Here is a 20,010-nt window from a genome sequence, read left to right as displayed (position 1 = left end):
GAGCGTCTGTTTGCCTGTATCTGTTTGCCTGTATGTCTGACTTCGGGTGTTTATCTCTATCTTTAGGACTGTGTGTCTTAGTGTCTGTTCACTTGTCTCTGTGTTCCTGTATGTCTGACTTTGTATGCTTCTGTGTGTTTTCGTCTCTCCCTTTACATGTGTAACTCGGCCTCTTTTTGCAAGTCTACGCGTCTGTTTCCACGCCTGTATGTCTTGGTTTGTGCGCTTAAGTGTGTTTTTTTTCTCGCTCTCTCTGCCTGTATGTTTAAGCGTCTGTTAGCCTATCTCTGTGTTTTTTTGCATGTTTCTCTGTTTGGATTTGTATGTTTTTGTGTGTGTGTGTGTGTTTTTTTGTCTCACTGTGCCTGTGTGTCTGTCTATTTGTCTGTGTGCCTGTGTGTGTAACATTGTGTCCTTGTGATTGTGGTTTTGTCTTTCTGTGTATGTGTGTCTGAGCGTCTGTTTCCCTGTCTGTAAGACTTCGTGTGTTTGTCTCTCTCTTTATGACTGTGTGTCTTAGTGTCTGTTTGCTTGTCTCTGTGTGCCTGTGTGTCTGTTTTTGTGTGTGTTTTTGTCTCTCCGTGCATGTGAGTCTGAGCGTCTGTTTGCCTGTCTGTCTGACCTCGTGTGTTTGTCTCTCTCTTTATGACTGTGTGTCTTAGCGTATGTTTGCTTGTCTTTGTGTGCCTGTGTCTCTGTCTTTGTGTTTTTTTGTCTCTCAGTGTGCATGTGTAACTCAACCTCGTTTTGCATGTCTCTGCGTCTGTTTGCACGCCGTGTGTCTGGGTTCGACCATCTGTCTCTGTGCCTTTGTGTTCGACCATCTGTCTGCCTGTATCTGTGTGCCTGTGTGTCTAGCTTTGTGTGGTTGGATGTGTTTTTATCTCTCTCTGTTCTGGTATGTCTCAGTGACTGTTTGCCTTTCTCCGTTTCTAGACTTTGTGTACTTATGTGTGTGTTTGTGTTTACGTCTTTCTCTGTGATTTGTGTCTCAGTGTCTGTTTGCCTGTCTCTGTGTGCCTGTGTGTCTAACTTTGTGTGTTTTATCTCTTTCTCTCTCTGCCCGTGGTTGTAACCATCTGTAGGCCTGTCTCTGTGTACTTGTGTACCTTACATTGCGTGGGTTGGTGCGCTGGATTCGAGATCCCTTGTCTGAGAGGACGCGGGTTCGAATCCCGGTGTACCCAATTCTTCAGTTTGGGACGGGGGTCAGTGGCGTGACTCTGTAAGCTTAGCCAGAGTCAACCCAGCTCTAAATGGGTACCTGGAGAAATCTGGGGAAGGTAAACAGGAAGGGTGTGCGAAAGCACAGGATGGCTGGCCCCCAGCCCCCCATTGCACTTCCTGGCTGAAGGGCCAAGAAACGGAGATCAGCACCGCTGGTAAGGACTGCAAAGTCTTATGCCGTATCCTTTATCTTTACCTTTTTTACATTGCGTGCCTGAGTGTATGTTTACTCTCTCTCTCTTTCTTTGGATGTGTTTTTATCTCTCTCTGTGCCAGTATGTCTCAGCGACCGTTTGCCTTTCTCTGTTTCTAGACTTTGTGTACTTGTGTGTGTGTTTGTGTTTATGTCTTTCTCTGTGCCTTTGTTTCTCAGTGTCTGTTTGCCTGTCTCTGTGTGCCTGTGTGTCTAATTTTGTGTGCCTGAGTGTATGTTTACTCTCTATCTTTCTATCTCTTTCTCTCTCTCTCTGCGCCTTTGTGTTCGACCGTCTTTCTGCCTGTATCTGTGTGCCTGTGTGTCTGGCTTTGTGTGTTTGGATGTGTTTTTATCTCTCTCTGTGCCAGTATGTCTCAGTAACTGTTTGCCTTTCTCTGTTTCTAGACTTTGTGTGTGTGTTTTTGTCTCTCTCTGTGCCTGTGTGTCTATGCGTTTGTTTTTCAGTCCCTGTGCTCCTGTGTGTCTAACTTTGTGCGTTTGTGTGTGTTTATGTCTCTCTTTATGCGTCTGTTTGCATGCCTGTGTGTCTGACTTCGTGTGCCTGTGGGTGCTTTTATCTCTCTGTGCCTGTGCGTCCGTTTACATGCCTGTGCGTCTGACTTTCTGTGTTTGTGTGTTTTTTCCTTTCTTTCTCTCTCTGTGTCGTTTTGTCTGACCGTCTGTTGGCATGTCTCTATGTGCCTATGTGTCTGACCGCCTGTTTGCCTGTCTCTGCGTCGGTTTGCACGTATATGTGTCTGACTTCATGTGTCTTTGTGTGTTTTTTTCTCTCTCTCTCTCTCTCTTTGCCTGTGTGTTTGACCGTCTATCTGCGTGACTCTGTGTCCCTGTGTTTCTGCCTTTCTGTGTTTGTGCGTGTTTTACCTCTCTCTATGACAGTTTATCTCTGTGTGCCTATGTGTCTGACTTTGTGTACTTGTGTGTGTGTGTTTGTGTCTTTCTCTGTGCCTTTGTGTCTCAATGTCTATTTTTCTGCGTGTCAAATTTTGTGTGTTTGTGTGTTTTATTTTTCACCTTCTCTCTCTCTGCCGTGGTTGTGACCGTCTATTGGCCTGTTTTTGTGTGCTTGTGTGTCTTACTTTGCGCGCCTGAGTGTATGTATTTCTCTCTCTCTCTCTCTCTCTCTCTCTCTCTCTCTCTCTCTCTCTCTCTCTCTCTCTCTCTCTCTCTCTCTCTCTCTCTCTCTCCTCTCTCTCTCTCTCTCTCTCTCTCTCTCTCTCTCTCTCTCTCTCTCTCTCTCTCTGCCCCTGTGTGTTCGACCACCTGTTTACCTGTCTATGTGTGCTTGTGTGTCTGACCTTGTGTGTTTGGGTGTGTTTTCATCTCTTTCTTTGCCAGTGTGTCTCAGCGTCTGTTTGCCTTTCTCTGTTTCTAGACTTTGTGTTTGTGTGTTTGTCTCTCTCTGTGCCTGTGTGTCTAAGCGTGTGTTTTTCAGTCTCTGTGTGCCTATGTGTCTGACTTTGTGTGTTTGTGTTTGTCTATGTCTCTCTTTGTGCGTCTGTTTGCATGCCTATGTGTCTGACGTCGTGTCCATGTGTGTTTTTATCTCTCTCTCTTTCTCTGTCTGTGCGTCTGTGCGTCCGTTTGCATGCCTGTGTGTCTGACTTTGTGTGTTTGTGTGTTTTTTATCTTTCTCTCTCTCTCTCTCTCTGTGCTCTTTTGTCAGGCCGTCAGTTGCCATGTATCTATGTACCTATGCGTCTGACCTTCTGTTTGCCTGTCTTTGCGTCTATTTGTACGTCTATGTGTCTGACTTCATGTGTTTGTGTTTGTTTTTCCTCTCTCTCTCTCTCTCTCTCTCCCTCTCTCTCTGTACCCACGGGTCTGATTGTATGTTTGCCTGTCTCTGTGTGTGGACTCTGGGAAAAAATCCTGACTATCTCTCTTAGACTTTGGTAATAACCTTGATCACCTATCTCAGACTATAGTAGATCCCTTATGAGCCCGGTAGTAGTGCTTTTGTCTCTGAAAATTCCTTTCTTACATATCCACCTTTTGGATAAACATTTAAATGTTGGAGTTGTTAGTGTACCCTGGAAATAATGGAAACAAATGGCAAAGTCATGGAATGAAACACTTTAATTGAAATAAAGGCAAGTAGAATATCATCATAAAAAATGAATGCTTTGAATCCAATAAAATATTTCAATATATTCTCTCTTGACATGGCACATATTTCCATTTTGGGGTGATACACTACTTTTAACAACCTCGCCACACACTTTATCGATAATAGTATTGGGTTCATTGACTGTATCTGTTGGTAAACTATCAATTATGCAGTAACGTTTGCTGGTGCTTTGTTTTTCATTTTTATATCCCTTGAGGATATTGTCTGTCAAAGCCCTTTTTATTTTACTTAGATATACATTGTCTATTACGACATTTTTTACATAAACTTGCAGTTTCAGCACACAGCTAAGATGTGGCATATGGCACTGGTAGTGGAATAGGCTTGTCTTCTTTTTTCTTTTTTTGAACACTAATACTAGTGCTAATGACATCTTAGTACAAGCACCAGTAAGAAGTTGGCCTTAATCATCAACTAAAAGTTTTAGGTTTGCATTCTCTTTGCTTGCTGTCATCTCTTGATATCTCACTCTCGCATATCCACCCTAACCTATGATTTTTTCGGTATTCCAAAGGAATATAATATCACCCTGTCACGACAACGCACACACACATTTCAGATAAGATCCCCATTAGTTCCTGTTTCATAGTTCAAATATTCCTCTTTGTCGGCATTCAATGCTGCGATAACTTTATCATGTGCGCACACTTTCTTGAAACATTTCATCTGTACTTTACAAAACAAGATGTAAGTGTTTATCCTTCCAATGTACAAATGAAAGTGCTCGAAAACGTGTAATAAACTAGGTAGTGTCGATGACCAGCCATAAAGAACGACGGGGGCAGCCGAATAATAAATCCTGGAATCGGCAGAACTTGGAGTGGTATTGGAGGAATCTGAACTGTGGAATCGGGGAAGGGGGGGAGAAGCGGGGGATACAGAGCTAACGAGACCAGAGTCGGAATCGGAACCAGGACTGGAGTAGGCATAGCCGAAACTGAAACCGATTGAACCGGGCACGAGCCTATCAGAGTACCACAGTGAGACATGAAGTGTGTTGATGCATGAAAATCAAATACAATATGCAAATCAACACTTCCACAAACTAATAGAGTTAAAACATTATATTTATCCAGAAAATGTCTGAAAATGCTTTATAAATGACGAGGAGGGTCAGAGGGTGACACGGGCCAATTACAGAGAGACTCACTGGCTTTCATCGCGATCTAATAATGAAATGGTATGTTCCCACTCTACAAATAAAAATATCTATCAGGATATTCAAACTCAGAAAACATTTAAGTGATGATGACGGGTGTGGTAGGGCACCGCCACACAACCAATTTTTTTTACAAAATCACTGAAAATAAGAAAAAGGCTCGTCTAAGAAAATGTTGTAAATTCTATGTCTCAATATTAAAAATATAAATTAAAGACGAAAATATATTGAAATAGGTGAAATATTTTGGTAAAAGTAAGGAGCGATTTTAAAACTTAAGAGCCATATCTAAAATGGAACAAGGGAATTACTCTGTTTTTAGAAGGTAATTTCTGTATGTTTTAGAAGACTATAATTTTACAGGATAAAATTTATAAAACCACTGGTCACAGGGAATAAGGAAAAGGTTTATTCAAGAAAATGTTGAATACATTATATGGTTTATACTCGTTCTCATCGGATTAGAAAGGTTATCAGACCAAATTGGCAAGTGAGTACTCGATTTATCGATTAAAAGCTATGGTTTACGTGCGTTATTATTTTTTCATGTTGTGGGTATACTTACGGCGAATTTCTGAGCATTTATGGACACCGAAGACAAAACCAGCATTTTGATAGATGTTATTGCTTGAAGTTGCTTTCTTTAAGGGTTTTATTTTACTGCAATAAAGAAATAAAATTACGAGGGTTTGCGTTATATAGGCCTTTTGGTTTGAGAACAATGTAATGTTCACCACGAATGAGTATGATTTGAAATTTAAATAACTTTATGGTATAAGAAAGGAAACTATATTTTCCCCCATTTTTTGCAATATTTTATCCGCATGTATATTCAAATGTTACCGGTGGTTAAAATCAAAAATACTTCGAGAAAATATTATATGAAATTTAAAATCAATGATATAATTAACCAAGGGTGTCTTAAATATGAGGGAGTGAGAAGTCCCTCTGTAATTTTCCTGGCCAGTTGGTAAAATAGTAGCGCGAATCACCACTATTGTTCTGGCTCAATTTTTTTGTTAGGTGAATTAGCTAATGGGAATAATTGACGTAAAATCAATCGAAGAAGATGAGTTTATGTCGGTAATTAAGAAGAGTAATTTAGTAGCGAGATAATTTGCCAATAAAAATAAAACTCTACAAAATCCCTTGCCCCCCTTCCACCTAAAAAAATTGGTAGTGACGCTTCTGGCTATAAGCAATGTAAACAAAAGGGCGGAAATTTTCTTAAGCTACTATTCAATATCTTATTTAACTAGTTATCACTTAGTTAAAGTGAAGCAAAAGACTTACATTGGCTCCAGGTTCTCCGGGTTCTCCTTTTAACCCCCTTCGCCCCCGTCTGCCAGGTGGGCCCATTGGACCTGAAATAATAAAATCTGCTATAAAACAAAAAAACAAAACAAAAATGTCCTGGTCGAATTACACCTGTTCCTAAGACAGATAAGCAAGGTTGTGAAATCCGGAATTATTTATTAATACTTATTTGTAGGCCTCTAGTAACTTTTTAAAAGTAGGGAAGTGCCTTCCTGCACTTCTCGTATAGCAACCTCCCTGTTTTGTCGCATTTCCAATTTCAGTCTCTTTTAAAACTTGAGTCAGCAGGAGAATATTTCTCAGGGAAGATGGCTGATGAAACAAAATTTGCTGGTTTTATCGAACCCAAACTAAAACTGGTTGGTCCTTTTTTTCTGTTTTTTGTTTTTATTTTCATTGTCAAACAGAGGAGGGGAAGTTCCCATGTCTTTAAGGATGGCTTTGATAACCTGGATTAGCGAAGAGCACTATACCCTTGATCACAGTCGCAGCAGTAGCTGCTACCTTATAAAGAGCGAACCACAGCCCGTAATACTCGATGGTTCAAATACGCGTTTTCTAAGAAACTGCCGTGTGGGAAATATGTCCAATGGATGTTTATCCAGGAATATTAACCATTGTTAAAATTTAGGAGAACGACGATTTGTAATTTTTAAACAAATTCTTGAGAATTTTGAATAAGAGCAGGAAATCCCTAAACATGACGTCAAATCAAAATAACAATTAGACAGCTGAAATTACCAGAATCGAACAAAAAAGATCATACCACAGCAAAGCGCATAATTTACATATTACCATCCATAAAATGGATGGTAATATGGTAAATTATTAGATGGTAAATTATTTTCCATAATTTATTATCCTATAAAAGATCCAGAAAACATTTTCAAATCCACTCGCTTTCGGGAATATATCTTTTCGTCGTGGAGTTGGCCAGGAAGGGGTGCTAAACCCATGTGTTTTCAGTGCGCGTTTATCGAGTGTACTTTCTTGAAAATGTTTTACTTGTTTTTCTCAGTGTCTGGATTTGTCTTCTCTTTGATACACCGATTACCTGCTGCTTATTAGCCAGTTAAAGTTTGGTCTAGCAGAGAGTATTAATAAGGTCCTTCCAATCTTGGAAAGATTGGTTTGTCGCTAAATGTTACTAAGTGTGAGTATTTGTCGGACGCTATAATGATAAGTTAGGTACATATGATCGTACATATGACATATGATTGTACTTTTTATTATTTCTAGTGTTCCTAGTGTCAGGTGGCTAGGAATCTATGCGATTCAGTTACAGGCTTTGCTACACGAAACTGTCTCTGACACTCAACACAAATTGAAAACCGATTATGCTAAGATTGTCACAATCGTGGTTTGTTATATCGGGTGTGGTTTCGCAATATTTAATTCGACATTTTATTATTGTGCTATTTTTGCGTATGTTTTATACCCTTTTATTGGGAAAAACCGTCGTAAATTAATTTATATTTCTTATAACTTATTTTAATATTCTTAAAAACGTAATTGATCAAGGCGAAAAAAGTTTCAAAGAGATTCAGGAATTGATATTTGGGCTAATTCCTGAAATTTTTCTTCACCTGGCTCAACTACTTTCTTTGAAATACAGAAGAAAAATTTACACGGAAATCAATTGTTTAAATATAGGACAGATTCTCTACGTTCGAGACAGGAATATTTTTTCTCTTTTGCTGTTTTTACAAACAGGCTGTTCAGGCTGTTTTTCGCTAGTTTGCCACTTCGATAGATCCCCCCTTATGTCTATGTCTCTAAAAAAGGAATTATGTCGCACAGTCCTAAAGAGCAACATTCGACATTTTTTTTTTGGAAGAAATGGGAAACATGGTTTAAATGAAAGTGTAACCCACATAAGGAATTTTAGAGTGCATATTTAGGAAAACTAAATACAAACGAGATTGATTTTAAAAACGAAGTTTTTAGTCTGATGGAAAAAAAGAGCAAAGTAGCCATTTAAAACAAAACAATATTGTTTCACATATTATGCAATATATATACACGGTCTGAGTCATATTTCTGTATTTGTAAAAATCTGAAAAACTGGTGCTTTACTCAAAACTGAGCTTTTACAGAGAATATAGATTACATACTAAAAGTTATTGATACCATTACCGGTTAAAGACTATTGAGAGCCTCGTAAATTAGTTTATTTGCTTTCTGCAGACTACTTACGGATTTTACTTCTCCTAAGAGAATATCCTATTTTGCTTCAGTTTCGTACTTTCAGCGAACCACTATCTCTCAAAAATTCTACAAATTTTTTGGAGAAACATCACGAGGCAGTGTATGTGAGCCAGTAATATACTACAAAGCAATGATTTTTGTTTGTTCTAAGTTTCAATTTTGCTATTTACTCCCATCAGCTGAGCTTTGTCTCTTTTAACCTTATTTTCCTCTTATCCGAAAGAGTTAATAAAAGGGTGAAACTACATACCCATTTTCAATAATTTTTCAAAATGAAGATAAATCCTCTTGATTATTATCTAGAAGGGCTTGACCAGGATTTGTGAATAATTGTCGGTTACGAATTCGTTTGGTAAGGAGGTGTGTACAATTCAGTGACTTATCGAGACATCATTCGAAAAGAGAGCCATCGCCCATTCATTGAATATGCCAAGAATTTGTCAATTTGACAGAATCGAATTTAAGCATATTAGAATACACAGACCCCATAATTAATCGCCACATTATAGAGAAATTTCACATGGTAGTCTGTGGCAGTTACTATTATTAAATTTGATCTTGAGATCTATTCAAAGTAAGCAATTTCACATGACTTTAAAACCTTAAAATATTGTAAGCCTTACAAACACCCTTACAAATGTACGAGCATGCATGTTTAAAAGGGGCAGAGGTGCAATTAAACAAGATGTAATACAGTTCAAATCCTTGAGCATTAAATTATTTTTATTTATTTTGATTTACCGTCAATAACATGTAATGCTGACTACAGGCCAATTCGTTAAATGTGAAATTAAACTCTGACAGTGACAGCAGGTTTGCACATCAAAAAATCGTTTCTGCGATAGAGATGTTTGCATATAGGAGGAGGAGTGAGAGTTTATCAGTCATCCCTCCAAAAAAAACAACAGGTTAATTATCGTAGAAAAGTAAAAAATCTGGACGTTTCAGGGGAAAATGCTGGCTCCAAGCCTGACTTTCAGTTACTGTCGACTTTATTAGAAGTACTCTTCATGCTTCGTAATTTGTAAATACTGCTGCATGTGTTAAGTCTTTCTTTTGTATTTATAAGCTTGGCATCGAATTTGGTAAAAATCACAACTTTTAATCCATTGTCAACTACGCCAGACTGTATTTTCCTTAAAGAGAGCAAAGTTAATTTGTAAAATCTGCAAAAATTAGGTTGAATTTATAGAAATTATAGGAAAAGTCCATGACTGCCATGATAATTCTGGATGCTGGACTCGAAACCGCCCCGGTATGCGTGATTGACATATGTGTACAAACATTCTGATAGGGTAGACTCAGCTTCACTTTCTCTTGGCTTTCACTTTGTTTTTTTGTTTTTTTCGCTTTCTGAAAAATTTATGGTTTTTATGAATCCAGCCGACATAGAACCAAGAAAATTTACAGAAGAAAAAGAATAAGATATATAAATTAGAGATCATCATTTGGGATACTTATACTAAAACTTCAAGCAACACGCAGTTCATTTTCAATATACTTTAAAAGCGTGGAAATAGGGAGTAGCCGCAAATATTCCCACCCCTCGAAAAGGTATTAAATTTATAGGGATGACCATATCGACGAAAATTAATGGACCTTGACTTCGTCTATCCTGACACAAAAGAATTGTGACAACTAATAAGGATGAGGTCCATACTATTTTTTTTTTCTTTTCAAGACTTCAGAGTCCCGAGTTCCACTAATGAGCAATAGCGAGATATAGTAAATACAAATTTAATGTATCTGAGGTTTTTTATACGTTGATGTTGTGTTGTGCAAAATTTAATACATTTTCACACAAGTTGTGCAATAGAGCTTTGCTTTGCACTGACTAAAGAAAAAAAAATAATAATAATCAAACCTATGCCCAAAAAACCTTGAATAGCCAGATATCAATGATAGAGAGGAGTGAGCAAAAGTAAGAAAACATATTTCAGTCAAGAGTAACTCCAAATTCCGACGATTTTTCAGTCCTATTTTTCTTATACCTAAAAATTTATTCTGAGATTAAGATAACACACCTAACCGGTGGTGTCAATTCACGAAATTTAGGAGGGGGGCAAATATATTTTTCAATATATAGGGGGGGAAGTTGTTACTTTTTCAATTTTGTCAATAAAATACCATCTAAAAAAGGTATTTTTCAAAACCTGGGGGAATCTATGGAGACATACCCCCCCACCCCTCAGTCGACACCGTTGTACCTAACTCATATATTTCATTTATGGGTTTAGACACACCTTTAATGATTGCGTGAGCTTAAGAAAGATATCAAATCTTTTCATTGCCTCCTTAAAGAATTCAGTTTACAAACATTCAGACGAAGAAAAAACGAGTGGTACCACATTATCATGTAAGATGATAGTTTTGTAAAACCTTGTTATTTGAGTGTGATTTCCATCAGTAAATAAACCTTTTCCATATTCAACGATCATCCGATACAAAAAATGAAGTGATTAAAATCCCCAGCCAATCGCTTGAGCAATTAGAGAGAGGTTCATTTTCACCCCCATTCATTGAAATGGAATTTAAGGCTTGGATTGATTGGTGACTGACGTTAATGAAGGTCTAAAGTGAGCGGGAGCGGAAGATCAAGGGATTGAAAAGGGGATTCTTGGCATTCATTTGGCTTTAACATAACTCTCATGACAAGTGGATTAATAGCTGGTTCTTATTTGAATTGAAAATATGTCTGTCTGGACTTGGAAGTTCTATTTTGATGACATGGTTTAAGCACTAGATTCATGTCAGAGCAGGTTGATCCAAGCGAATCTTTGCTTCGCATAAAAAACTCTATGTTTACCCAGCTACTGCTCTATTTGTACCCAGCAGTACATAATTATTAAATAAGAACTGCTTCAGAATTCTTTTCAATTTAAAGCACCCGCGCCCATCTCCTCTGACTCAATCCCTATTTTTCTCCCCAAATTGTTTTGCACTACAGGGTAGGTATATACCACTTTTTTCGTCATACGATGAATCTACCATTAATTAAAGACCTAAGTAACTTAGAGTAAAGGTTAAAAACAAGATCAAACAGTTCGTGGTAACGAACTGTAGTAAGGAGCGACCCGGCTCAATAGTAACCGAAACTCTAAAAAAGGAAATTTTGATACCAATAGTTACATCAAAAGAATCGCATTTTAATGCTCATTTTAGATATATAGGTTTCATCCAGATCAGTTATACCCATCAAAAGTCATGAGCCTGAGAAAATTTGCCTCATTTCAGAAAATAGGGGGAAACACCCCCTAAAAGTCATACAATCTTAACGAAAATCACACCATCAGATTCAGCGTATCTTTTTGTAGACGTTTCAAGCTCATATCTACAAAAATGTGGAATTTCGCATTTTTTGCCAGAAGACAGATCACGGATGCGTGTTTATTTGTTTTTTTTGTTTTGTTTTTTTCTCCCAGGGATGATCGTATCGACTGAGTGGTCCCAGAATGTCGCGATAGGGCTCATATTAACGGAAATTAAAAGTTCTAGTGCCCTTTTTAAGTGACCAAAAAAATTGGAGGGCACCTAAGCCCCCTCCCACACTCATTTTTTCCCAAAAGTCACCAGATCAAAATTCTGAGATGGCCATTTTATTCACCATAGACGAAAAACCTAATAACTATGTCTTTAGGGACGACTTACTCCCCTGCAGTCCCCGTGGGAGGGGCTGCAAGTTACAAACTTTGACCTGTGTTTACATATAGTAATGGTTAATGGGAAGTGTACAGACGTTTTCAGGGGGATTTTTTTTGTTTAGGGGGGAGATTTGAAGGGGAGTTACGTGGGAGGATATTTCCATGGAGAAACTTGTAATGGGGGAAGAGAATGTTAATGAAGGGGGCGCAGGATTTTCTAGCATTATTTGAAAAAACAATGAAAAAATAAATATGAAAAGTTTTTTTCTACTGAAAGTAAGGAGCACCATTAAAACTTAAAACGAACAAAAATTATTACGCATAAGAGGGGTTTACCTCCTCGTTATACCTCACTCTTTACGCTAAAGTATTTTTAGTCATTTCAACTTTTTATTCTACGGCCTTTGTGATTCAGAGCTCATTCTTAAGGAATTGGGAAAAAATTTAAGCTTTAGGGTAAAGAGCGAGGTATCGACGAGGGCTGAAGCCCCTCATACACGCAATAAAAACATACGAATATAGAAGTTCGTTATGTAAATTAATTCGTTAGTTACGTATATATTTTTACCAATGAAAACGTTTGTAAAAAATTAGAAGTTCTAGTTGCTTTTTTAAGTAATCAAAAAATTGGAGGGCAACTAGGCCTCCTCCCTCGCTCCTTTTTTCTCAAAATCTTCCGATTAATTGCAATTAATTGATATGCAAATTTCGTTTTAATTATTTATGTGCGGAGAGCCAAGATCAAAACATGCATCAATTCAAAAACGTCCAGAAACTAAAAAAAAAACAAGTTTTTTTTTTAAATGAAAGTAAGGAGCAACATTAAAAATGAAAATGAACAGAAGTTACTCCGTATATGAAAGGGGCTTTTCCTCCTCAACGCCCCGCTCTTTACGCTACTGTTTTTTAAAACAGTAAGTTTCTTACTGTTTTAAAAATAGAGTTAAGAGAAAGAGTCAAACTTTAGCGTAAAGAGCGAGGCGTTGAGGAGGAAGCAGTCCCTTTCATATATGGAGTAATTTCTGTTCGCTTTAAGTTTTAATGTTGCTCCTTACTTTCATTTAAAAAACTTGTTTTTTTTTATTTAATAAAGTAAAAGATCCGGCTATAGATTTTATAGTTCAAACCGGTAGTGTCGATCTCCGCTTCATTGGCCTTTGGCCAGGAAGTACAAATGAGCATTTTGGGACTATCCATCTTATGCTTTCACATACCCTTCCAGTTTACCTTCCCCAGACTTCTCAAGGTACCCATTTAGAGCTGGGTCAGCTCTGGCTGAGCTTACAAAGTGGCTCTACTAACCCCATTTCAAACCAAATAATAATTAACACTAGGACGAGCTTACAATGGCACAAATTAACCATATCTAGGGGGGGGCAAGGAAAATGTTTAAATCTTTGTATGAAGATACAAAAAAGAGTATATATAAAAATCAAGAAGATGGATTTTTGCTTTTGTTCGATTTTTTAAAGAAAGTACAAAAGCAATATACTCTTGAAATCAAGGGGGGGAGAATTGAGAAAACTACCCTTAATCCCGATTGGCACCTCTGGTAGCTTACCTGGTTAGCTATTTTTATTTTTATCGATGTTGCATGGCACTAGAGCCTTGACTGACCTTAAGAAATATGCTAGTTGAGTTATTCGATGCATCAAATATTCATTTGGAGATAGTCTAATGAGAATAGCTAGGATCATATGAACCCTAGACATGGCTATCCCATTACACAATACCTCCATAATGGGAGGTACTATCCGTTTAGGTGACTAAGGTCCAAAGTAGGCCTACATAAAACGCGATCTGCACGGTGATTAATTTGAGATACCATCTCTTCTATTTACTAATAGAACCAATTTTTTGATGAGATCTAATTTATAGTTCATTATTTGTAAGAGCAATCTTTCACTATTTTCTCCCAACACTAGGCCTAAGTAAATTAGTGTGTTCCATGCCCAAATGTTTTTCTTTTTTTAATTTTGCACACAACAAACTAATCAACTTTGCACCGGGGCTAATCAACCTTTTTGAAATACCAGTGAGGATAAGATGCATCCCAATTTCTTTCATTTAATCAAATGAAAAAACAGGTTTTTTCAACTGAAAGTAAGGAGGAACATTAAAAATTCAAACAAACAGAAATTATCACGTATATGAGGGGGGGTCACCCCCTCGTCAATACCACGCCCTTTACGTTCAAGTTCGAATTTTGTCCCAATTCCTTAAGACTGACTCCTGAATCACAAAGGTCGTTAATGAAATAGCCCTTTTAAAAGTACCAAAAAACACTTCAGCGTAAAGAGCGAGGTATTGAAGAGGGGACAAACGCCCTCATATACGTAATAATTTCTGTTCGCTTATAAATATTTTAAATATTTGTGATCAGTTTTTAAATATTGCTGGGAAATCCGGCTCCCCCTTCATCGAAAATTTCCTTCCCCTATGAAAAATTCCTCCATGGAAAGATCCTCCTATATACCCCCCTAACACCACCGCCACCACAAGAATCCCTCCTGATAACGTCTGTATACTTCCCAACAACCAACACTGTATTTGAACAATGGACAAAGTTTATAGCTTGCAGCCCTTCTCCCAGGGTCTGTGGGGGTTACGTCATCCTCGAAGACATAGTTATTAGATTTTTCGACTATGGTGAACACATTGGTTATCTCAAAATTTTGATCTTGTGACTGTTGAGGAGGGGAAAGAGCGTGGAAGGGGGATATCTGCTCTCCAATATTTTTGGTCACTTAAAAAGGGCACTAAACTTTTGATTTCTAGTCAAATGAGCCATCTCACGGTCTTCTACGATTGCTGGTTCGATATGATCACCCCTGGATTTTTTTTTTAAGCATAAAATAAACACGCATCCGTGATCTTTCTTCTGGCAAAAAAAACAAAATTGTATAAGCATCAAAGTTCAATTCTTTTGATTTATCTATTATTATCAAAACTCTGGTTCTTAGAGTTTAGTTTACTATTGAGCCGCATCGCTCCTTACTTACAGTTTGTTATCACGAACTGTTTAATTTTCTTAGTGGACCGATGCTTAACAATCCATCTGTTTTTGTTACATGAAAATGAAGCTCACAGGCTTTCTGAGGTCCCGAAGTAAATAACAAACAAAACAAAAAGGGAGGAATCTTTAGAGCATTTGGCGGCAAAATGATATGCCTGCAGTCTTACTGCTCTGAGGTTTAGTCAAAATCATCTTCCCTAAATGCGTCAGCAATACTCATCACTTAATTTGAGGTGCCTTCAACTTCAGAACTGCTCCATCTAGATCTTCCTTAATAATAAATAAAAAAAAACAAGTTTTAAGTTTTTTTTAGCTGAAAGTAAGGAGCGACATTAAAACTTAAAACGAACAGAAATTACCCCGCATATGAAAGGGGCTGTTCCCTCCTCAACGCCTCGCTCTTTGCGCTAAAGTTTGACTCTTTCTCTCAACTCTACTTTTTAAAACAGTAAAAACTTTAGCGTAAAGAGCAGGGCGTTGAAGAGGGAACAGCCCCTTTCATATACGGGGTAATTTCTGTTCGTTTTAAGTTTAAATATCGCTCCTTACTTTCGGTTAAAAAGAACTTGTTTTTCTTATTTAATTTCTGAATTTTTTTTTTAGTTAATCCATGTTTTGATTTCGGCTCTCCGCAGATGAATAATTAAAACGCAATTTGCATATTTATTTATTTGGCCAAATGGCTTTCCCATAGTTTTGATCGAACGATTTGGAAAAAAGAGGGAGGAAGAGGCCCAGTTGCCCTCCAATTTTTTGGGTGCTTAAAAAGGCAACTAGAACTTTTATTTTTTTACGAACGTTTTCATTAGCAAAGATATACGTAACTTACGAATTAGCTTAAGTAACAAACTTCAATATTCGTATGGTTTTATTATGTATATGAGAGGGTTCGCCCACTCGTCAATATCTCGTTTTTTACACTAAAGCTTAAGTTTTGTTCTAATTCCTTAAGAATGACCCCTGAATTACAAAGGCCATAGAATAATAATACTAAAAATACTTTAGCGTAAAGAGTGAGGTATTAGGAGGAGGTGAACCCCTTATATGCGTAATATTTTCTGTTCGTTTTAAGTTTTAATGATGCTCCTTACTTTCAGTTGAAAAACTTTTTCATATTTATTTTTTCATGGTTTTTTGAATAAGGCTAGAAAATGTTGCGCCCCCTCCATTGAAATTCTCTTCCCCCATGACAAGTTTCTCCATGGAAATATCCTCCCGCGTAACCCCCCCTCAAATCTCCCCCCTAAACAAAACAAAATCCCCCTGAAAACGTCCGTATACTTCCCAGTAACCATTACTATATGTAAACACAGGTCAAAGTTTGTAACTTGCAGCCCCTCCCACGGGGACTGCGGGGGAGTAAGTCGTCCCCAAAGACATAGTTATAAGGTTTTTCGACTATGCTGAATAAAATGGCTATCTCAGAATTTGGATCCGATGACTTTGGGAAAAAATGAGCGTGGGAGGGGGCCTAGATGCCCTCCAGTTTTCTTATTCACTTAAAAAGTGCATTAGAACTTTTCATTTTCGTTCAAATGAGCCCTCTCCCATTTCCATCTCCTACCTTTCATCAGCTACAAAGTTCTGATCACGACAAAAAAAAAAAAAAAAAAAAAAAAAAAAAAAAAAAAAAAAAAACGAAAGCAGTGTTCCTCCACGTCACAATTTTAAAGACAAGTAATTCAATACTTTAGAGGGGCTACATGCTTCTCTACATCTATATCCTTTTCCGCTAGTTCTGTCAGACCCTTAAATGGTTTTGCCCTCACTTCTCTTTGACTGGATTTTGGATTTTATTAAAATAAATGTCTTAACTAAAATGAGTATAGAATAACACATTTTGCATATCACGGTATTCAAACACAATTTCTCTTTGAATAAGCAATTGAGAATTGTTTATTGATCTTACTAGTCTACCTTAAGGGAAATCTAAGCTCCTGCTTATCCTAAATCCCTAATTCAATCCTACGCTTTTTTCTAATCAGTGCCCTGGGAACATTCTGTTGTAATTTCTTATCTGATGTTTCTAACTGTCAAGCCAAAACAGGTAACATTTTTGTAACCATCGAATTATAAACAAAGAAAAATTAAAAGAGGATAGCAGCTCTTTTCTGTCTGGTAATCTGAATTATCTAAGTCTAATATCTATTTTTCCCGAGATAACGTGGTTGGAAGACTAAGACAAAAAGAAAAAACGTGTACCACTAAGAATCGACCGCCAAACACCCGACGGCTATAAGAAAGTGTCGACACATTGGCGGTTCTTGCCTCTCTTGCACCCGGATCAGAATCCTGATTAGCACCCCACCCCTATCTCCCAAAAATTTTCAGGCCAAATTTCAACGTATTTTGCATTTATTAACACAATTTTTCATTTATTTAAATCCGACTTCTCTTACTTTAGCCTCAGCTAAATTGTTAAATATCTCACTCCAACTGATAAAAATTTCAGATTCAATTTGCTTAAAGAATAATTACTGCCAAATTCACCCTCTTGTTTATTTTAATAAAAATAAAATGTCAAAAATTACGAAGTGATTATAACCGTTAGATTATTTATTTAAAATTCTCACCTAAAATTTCCACGCCAGGGGCGCCTCTGTCACCCTAAAACCACCTCTGGTTGACCACCAGACGTCAAGTTCCTAACACATTGAGGCTTACAGTTAAAAATGTACAGGAAAATTAAGCTTACTGACTCATCAAGTCAGCAGATAATGTCTAATTTGTACTCGCTGAATCAAATAGGACCAAAAAATCTTTACGACTAATTTTGAAACATAAATGTCATTATAAAGTGTTTTACGGAAGCTTAGCTATTTTTACAAGGGAAAACCATGGTTCAGACTGATATTAATTTTAATGCAGATTTCTGAAATCCTATTCTGAATATGTATATAAGTGACTACGTCTCACTGTAAATGATGCATGTAGTCATTGGGTTGTATTCCTTGTTTTGTCTCACGGCTCAGAGACTATTTTTTTTCTTAGAGGGAAGGAGAGAAAGAAAACTTCGAATTTTAAGGGGAGGGACAAACTTTTTTTTGTTCCAGTCCTCAAAAAATATTATACCGTACGCTACAGTTTATTTTAATTTTGATGCCTTTCGTCCGACAAGCCCTTGGGTTAGTGTGAACATACTGATTATTATTTATTGAATAACTATTATGGGCTGGGGTTAGTAGCGGTTCTGGTCTCCCTTGCGCCCAGGGCAAAATCTTGATTAGCATCCCCCCTGTCTCCTAAAACATTTTCAGGCCCAATTTTAACAAAATTTTAATTTATTAACAAAGTTTTACCGACTGTGCCCTCTACTTTATTTTCATAAAAATAAAATTTCAAAAATTAGATTATTCATTTAGAACTTCGCGCCCGGGTAAAGTGGCTCCTCTGCTCCCTAAAACCCCCTGACTAGAGTTAGCTCTTTACTAGGTTGCGTGTGATGCCGCATCCAGGATATACTCGTATATACCTTTTTTGAGTAACTATAGTACAAGAAATATTGTTCAAAGCAAAAGAACTATTGTTTTCAGCTATCTCACTGGTCTTAATGTCAAACAAAATTTCTTTACCAAACAAAGTTGATTTTCGTTGGCTTTATTTTTACGAAGCACTTTAAGTGGCAAGCTTTGCTTTCACAATAACAATTCCCAAACAATATTTACATGAGCAAAATAGCAAAGGAAGTTTAACGCTAGAGAAGCCAGATAAGAAAATAACTGAGCAGAATTTTCAAGAACTTTTCTATGTTCGATCTTTATGTATATAGTAAATATAATCCTAGGTGGCCGTGAATGGGACAAAAGGTTGACTAATAGTATCACTTAGAAAATATTTATAATTATCTTATAATTAGATCATTCTATTATCAGTTGCATATATGTCACATTACATGGAGAATATAAAAACTTTTTGTCAAACCCTCCTGCAACCAGTGAGTGTTGTAGATAAAAGATTAGCGTGCAATACCGAATTTTCGTTTACCGACTCAACCTCCTAAAAGTCCACCTCTTCTAGGCAAGCGCCTCTGCCAAACTCAAATTTGTCGAACTTCCCCCCCCCCAAATGTAGGCTTCTTTAAATCTTCCAGAAAACTGGTGCAAGCAGCAATTGAAGATTGTGCTTCATGCTGGTGTTTATGTATTTACTAACGTTGATTTTGGGGGATATTGGAAAGTCCGATTATGTTTCGGGGAAAACTGGGGAAAATCAACAGCTTCAGAGATGTTGGAAGTACTGTTCTGAACACAAGCTGAGAATTTCAACTGTGTGCATCTATACCCTGGATGACACTTTCGATTTGAGACGAATCTTATCCATGGATGTACATATGTATAGTTTCGTTACCCTTAATTGGCACACAGCCAAATAACTGATGAGAAAGAAAAAAGGAAAGAAAGCAGTAGTCACAAGTCAGCACTTAGGCTAAACAACATGACTAGTCTACCGAACGGCATTTCGAAAAATACTTTCAAAATTTAGTCGGTTCTGAAACACTTCTAAAACAATAATCACTTCGTAACTTTAAGTAACTTCGTAATTGGTTGATAAGGTGGCGTTACTTCAGGAGGGGGCAAAATTTTGGGAGATAATTTTGAAATTGCTAATTTTATTCCTTCAACGTGAACGAACAAGAGTTCACTTTTTGAGAGATATAGGTTATGTACTATATGGGAGGGGGGTGATCATTAGGTTTTAGAAATTGTTGGGACCTAGTGAAAATTGGTATATAATCACTGTTACAGCAAAAGAAATACCTCTGTTTCGATAGAAGCTAATTACCAGTTTAACGAGTACTGCATTGAACATTTATGCGATAGTTCATATCGATATCGATAATAATAATATCGATATCTATAATAATAATATCGATAATATCGAATTTATGCGATAGTTAATTACCATCAAGGGATGCAATCTTCTCATCCATGTAATCTGACCTGTCGATATTACCTGTAGGAATTGACCTTTAGGATTTGTTGCCACATCTAAATGTTCCAGAATTCGTTTTATATTCAGCAAGGAATGCAACCTTTACCAATTAAGGTAGTAAATTCCGTAATTAATTGGCTATCAACTGTATTAGGAGAAAAT

The 20,010-nt window shown here is 37.2% G+C and overlaps 1 protein-coding gene across 16 annotated transcripts in view; it reads right to left on the bottom strand.

The window, feature by feature from the left end:
- Window positions 1-20,010, bottom strand: part of LOC136031843 (collagen alpha chain CG42342-like) — a 199,011-nt gene that overhangs the window by 130,093 nt on the left and 48,908 nt on the right. For all 16 annotated transcript variants that reach the window (XM_065711681.1, XM_065711682.1, XM_065711687.1 and 13 more), the window contains exon 2: window positions 6,028-6,098. In XM_065711681.1, coding sequence (XP_065567753.1) covers window positions 6,028-6,098 — 71 coding nt within the window. The remainder of the gene's footprint in view (window positions 1-6,027; window positions 6,099-20,010) is intronic.

Source organism: Artemia franciscana, chromosome 10 (genome assembly GCF_032884065.1).
Source record: "Artemia franciscana chromosome 10, ASM3288406v1, whole genome shotgun sequence".
NCBI classification, from domain to species: Eukaryota; Metazoa; Arthropoda; class Branchiopoda; order Anostraca; family Artemiidae; genus Artemia; species Artemia franciscana.
The sequence above is the reverse complement of the archived record's forward strand: the minus strand, read 5'-3'. Positions and strand labels throughout refer to the sequence as shown.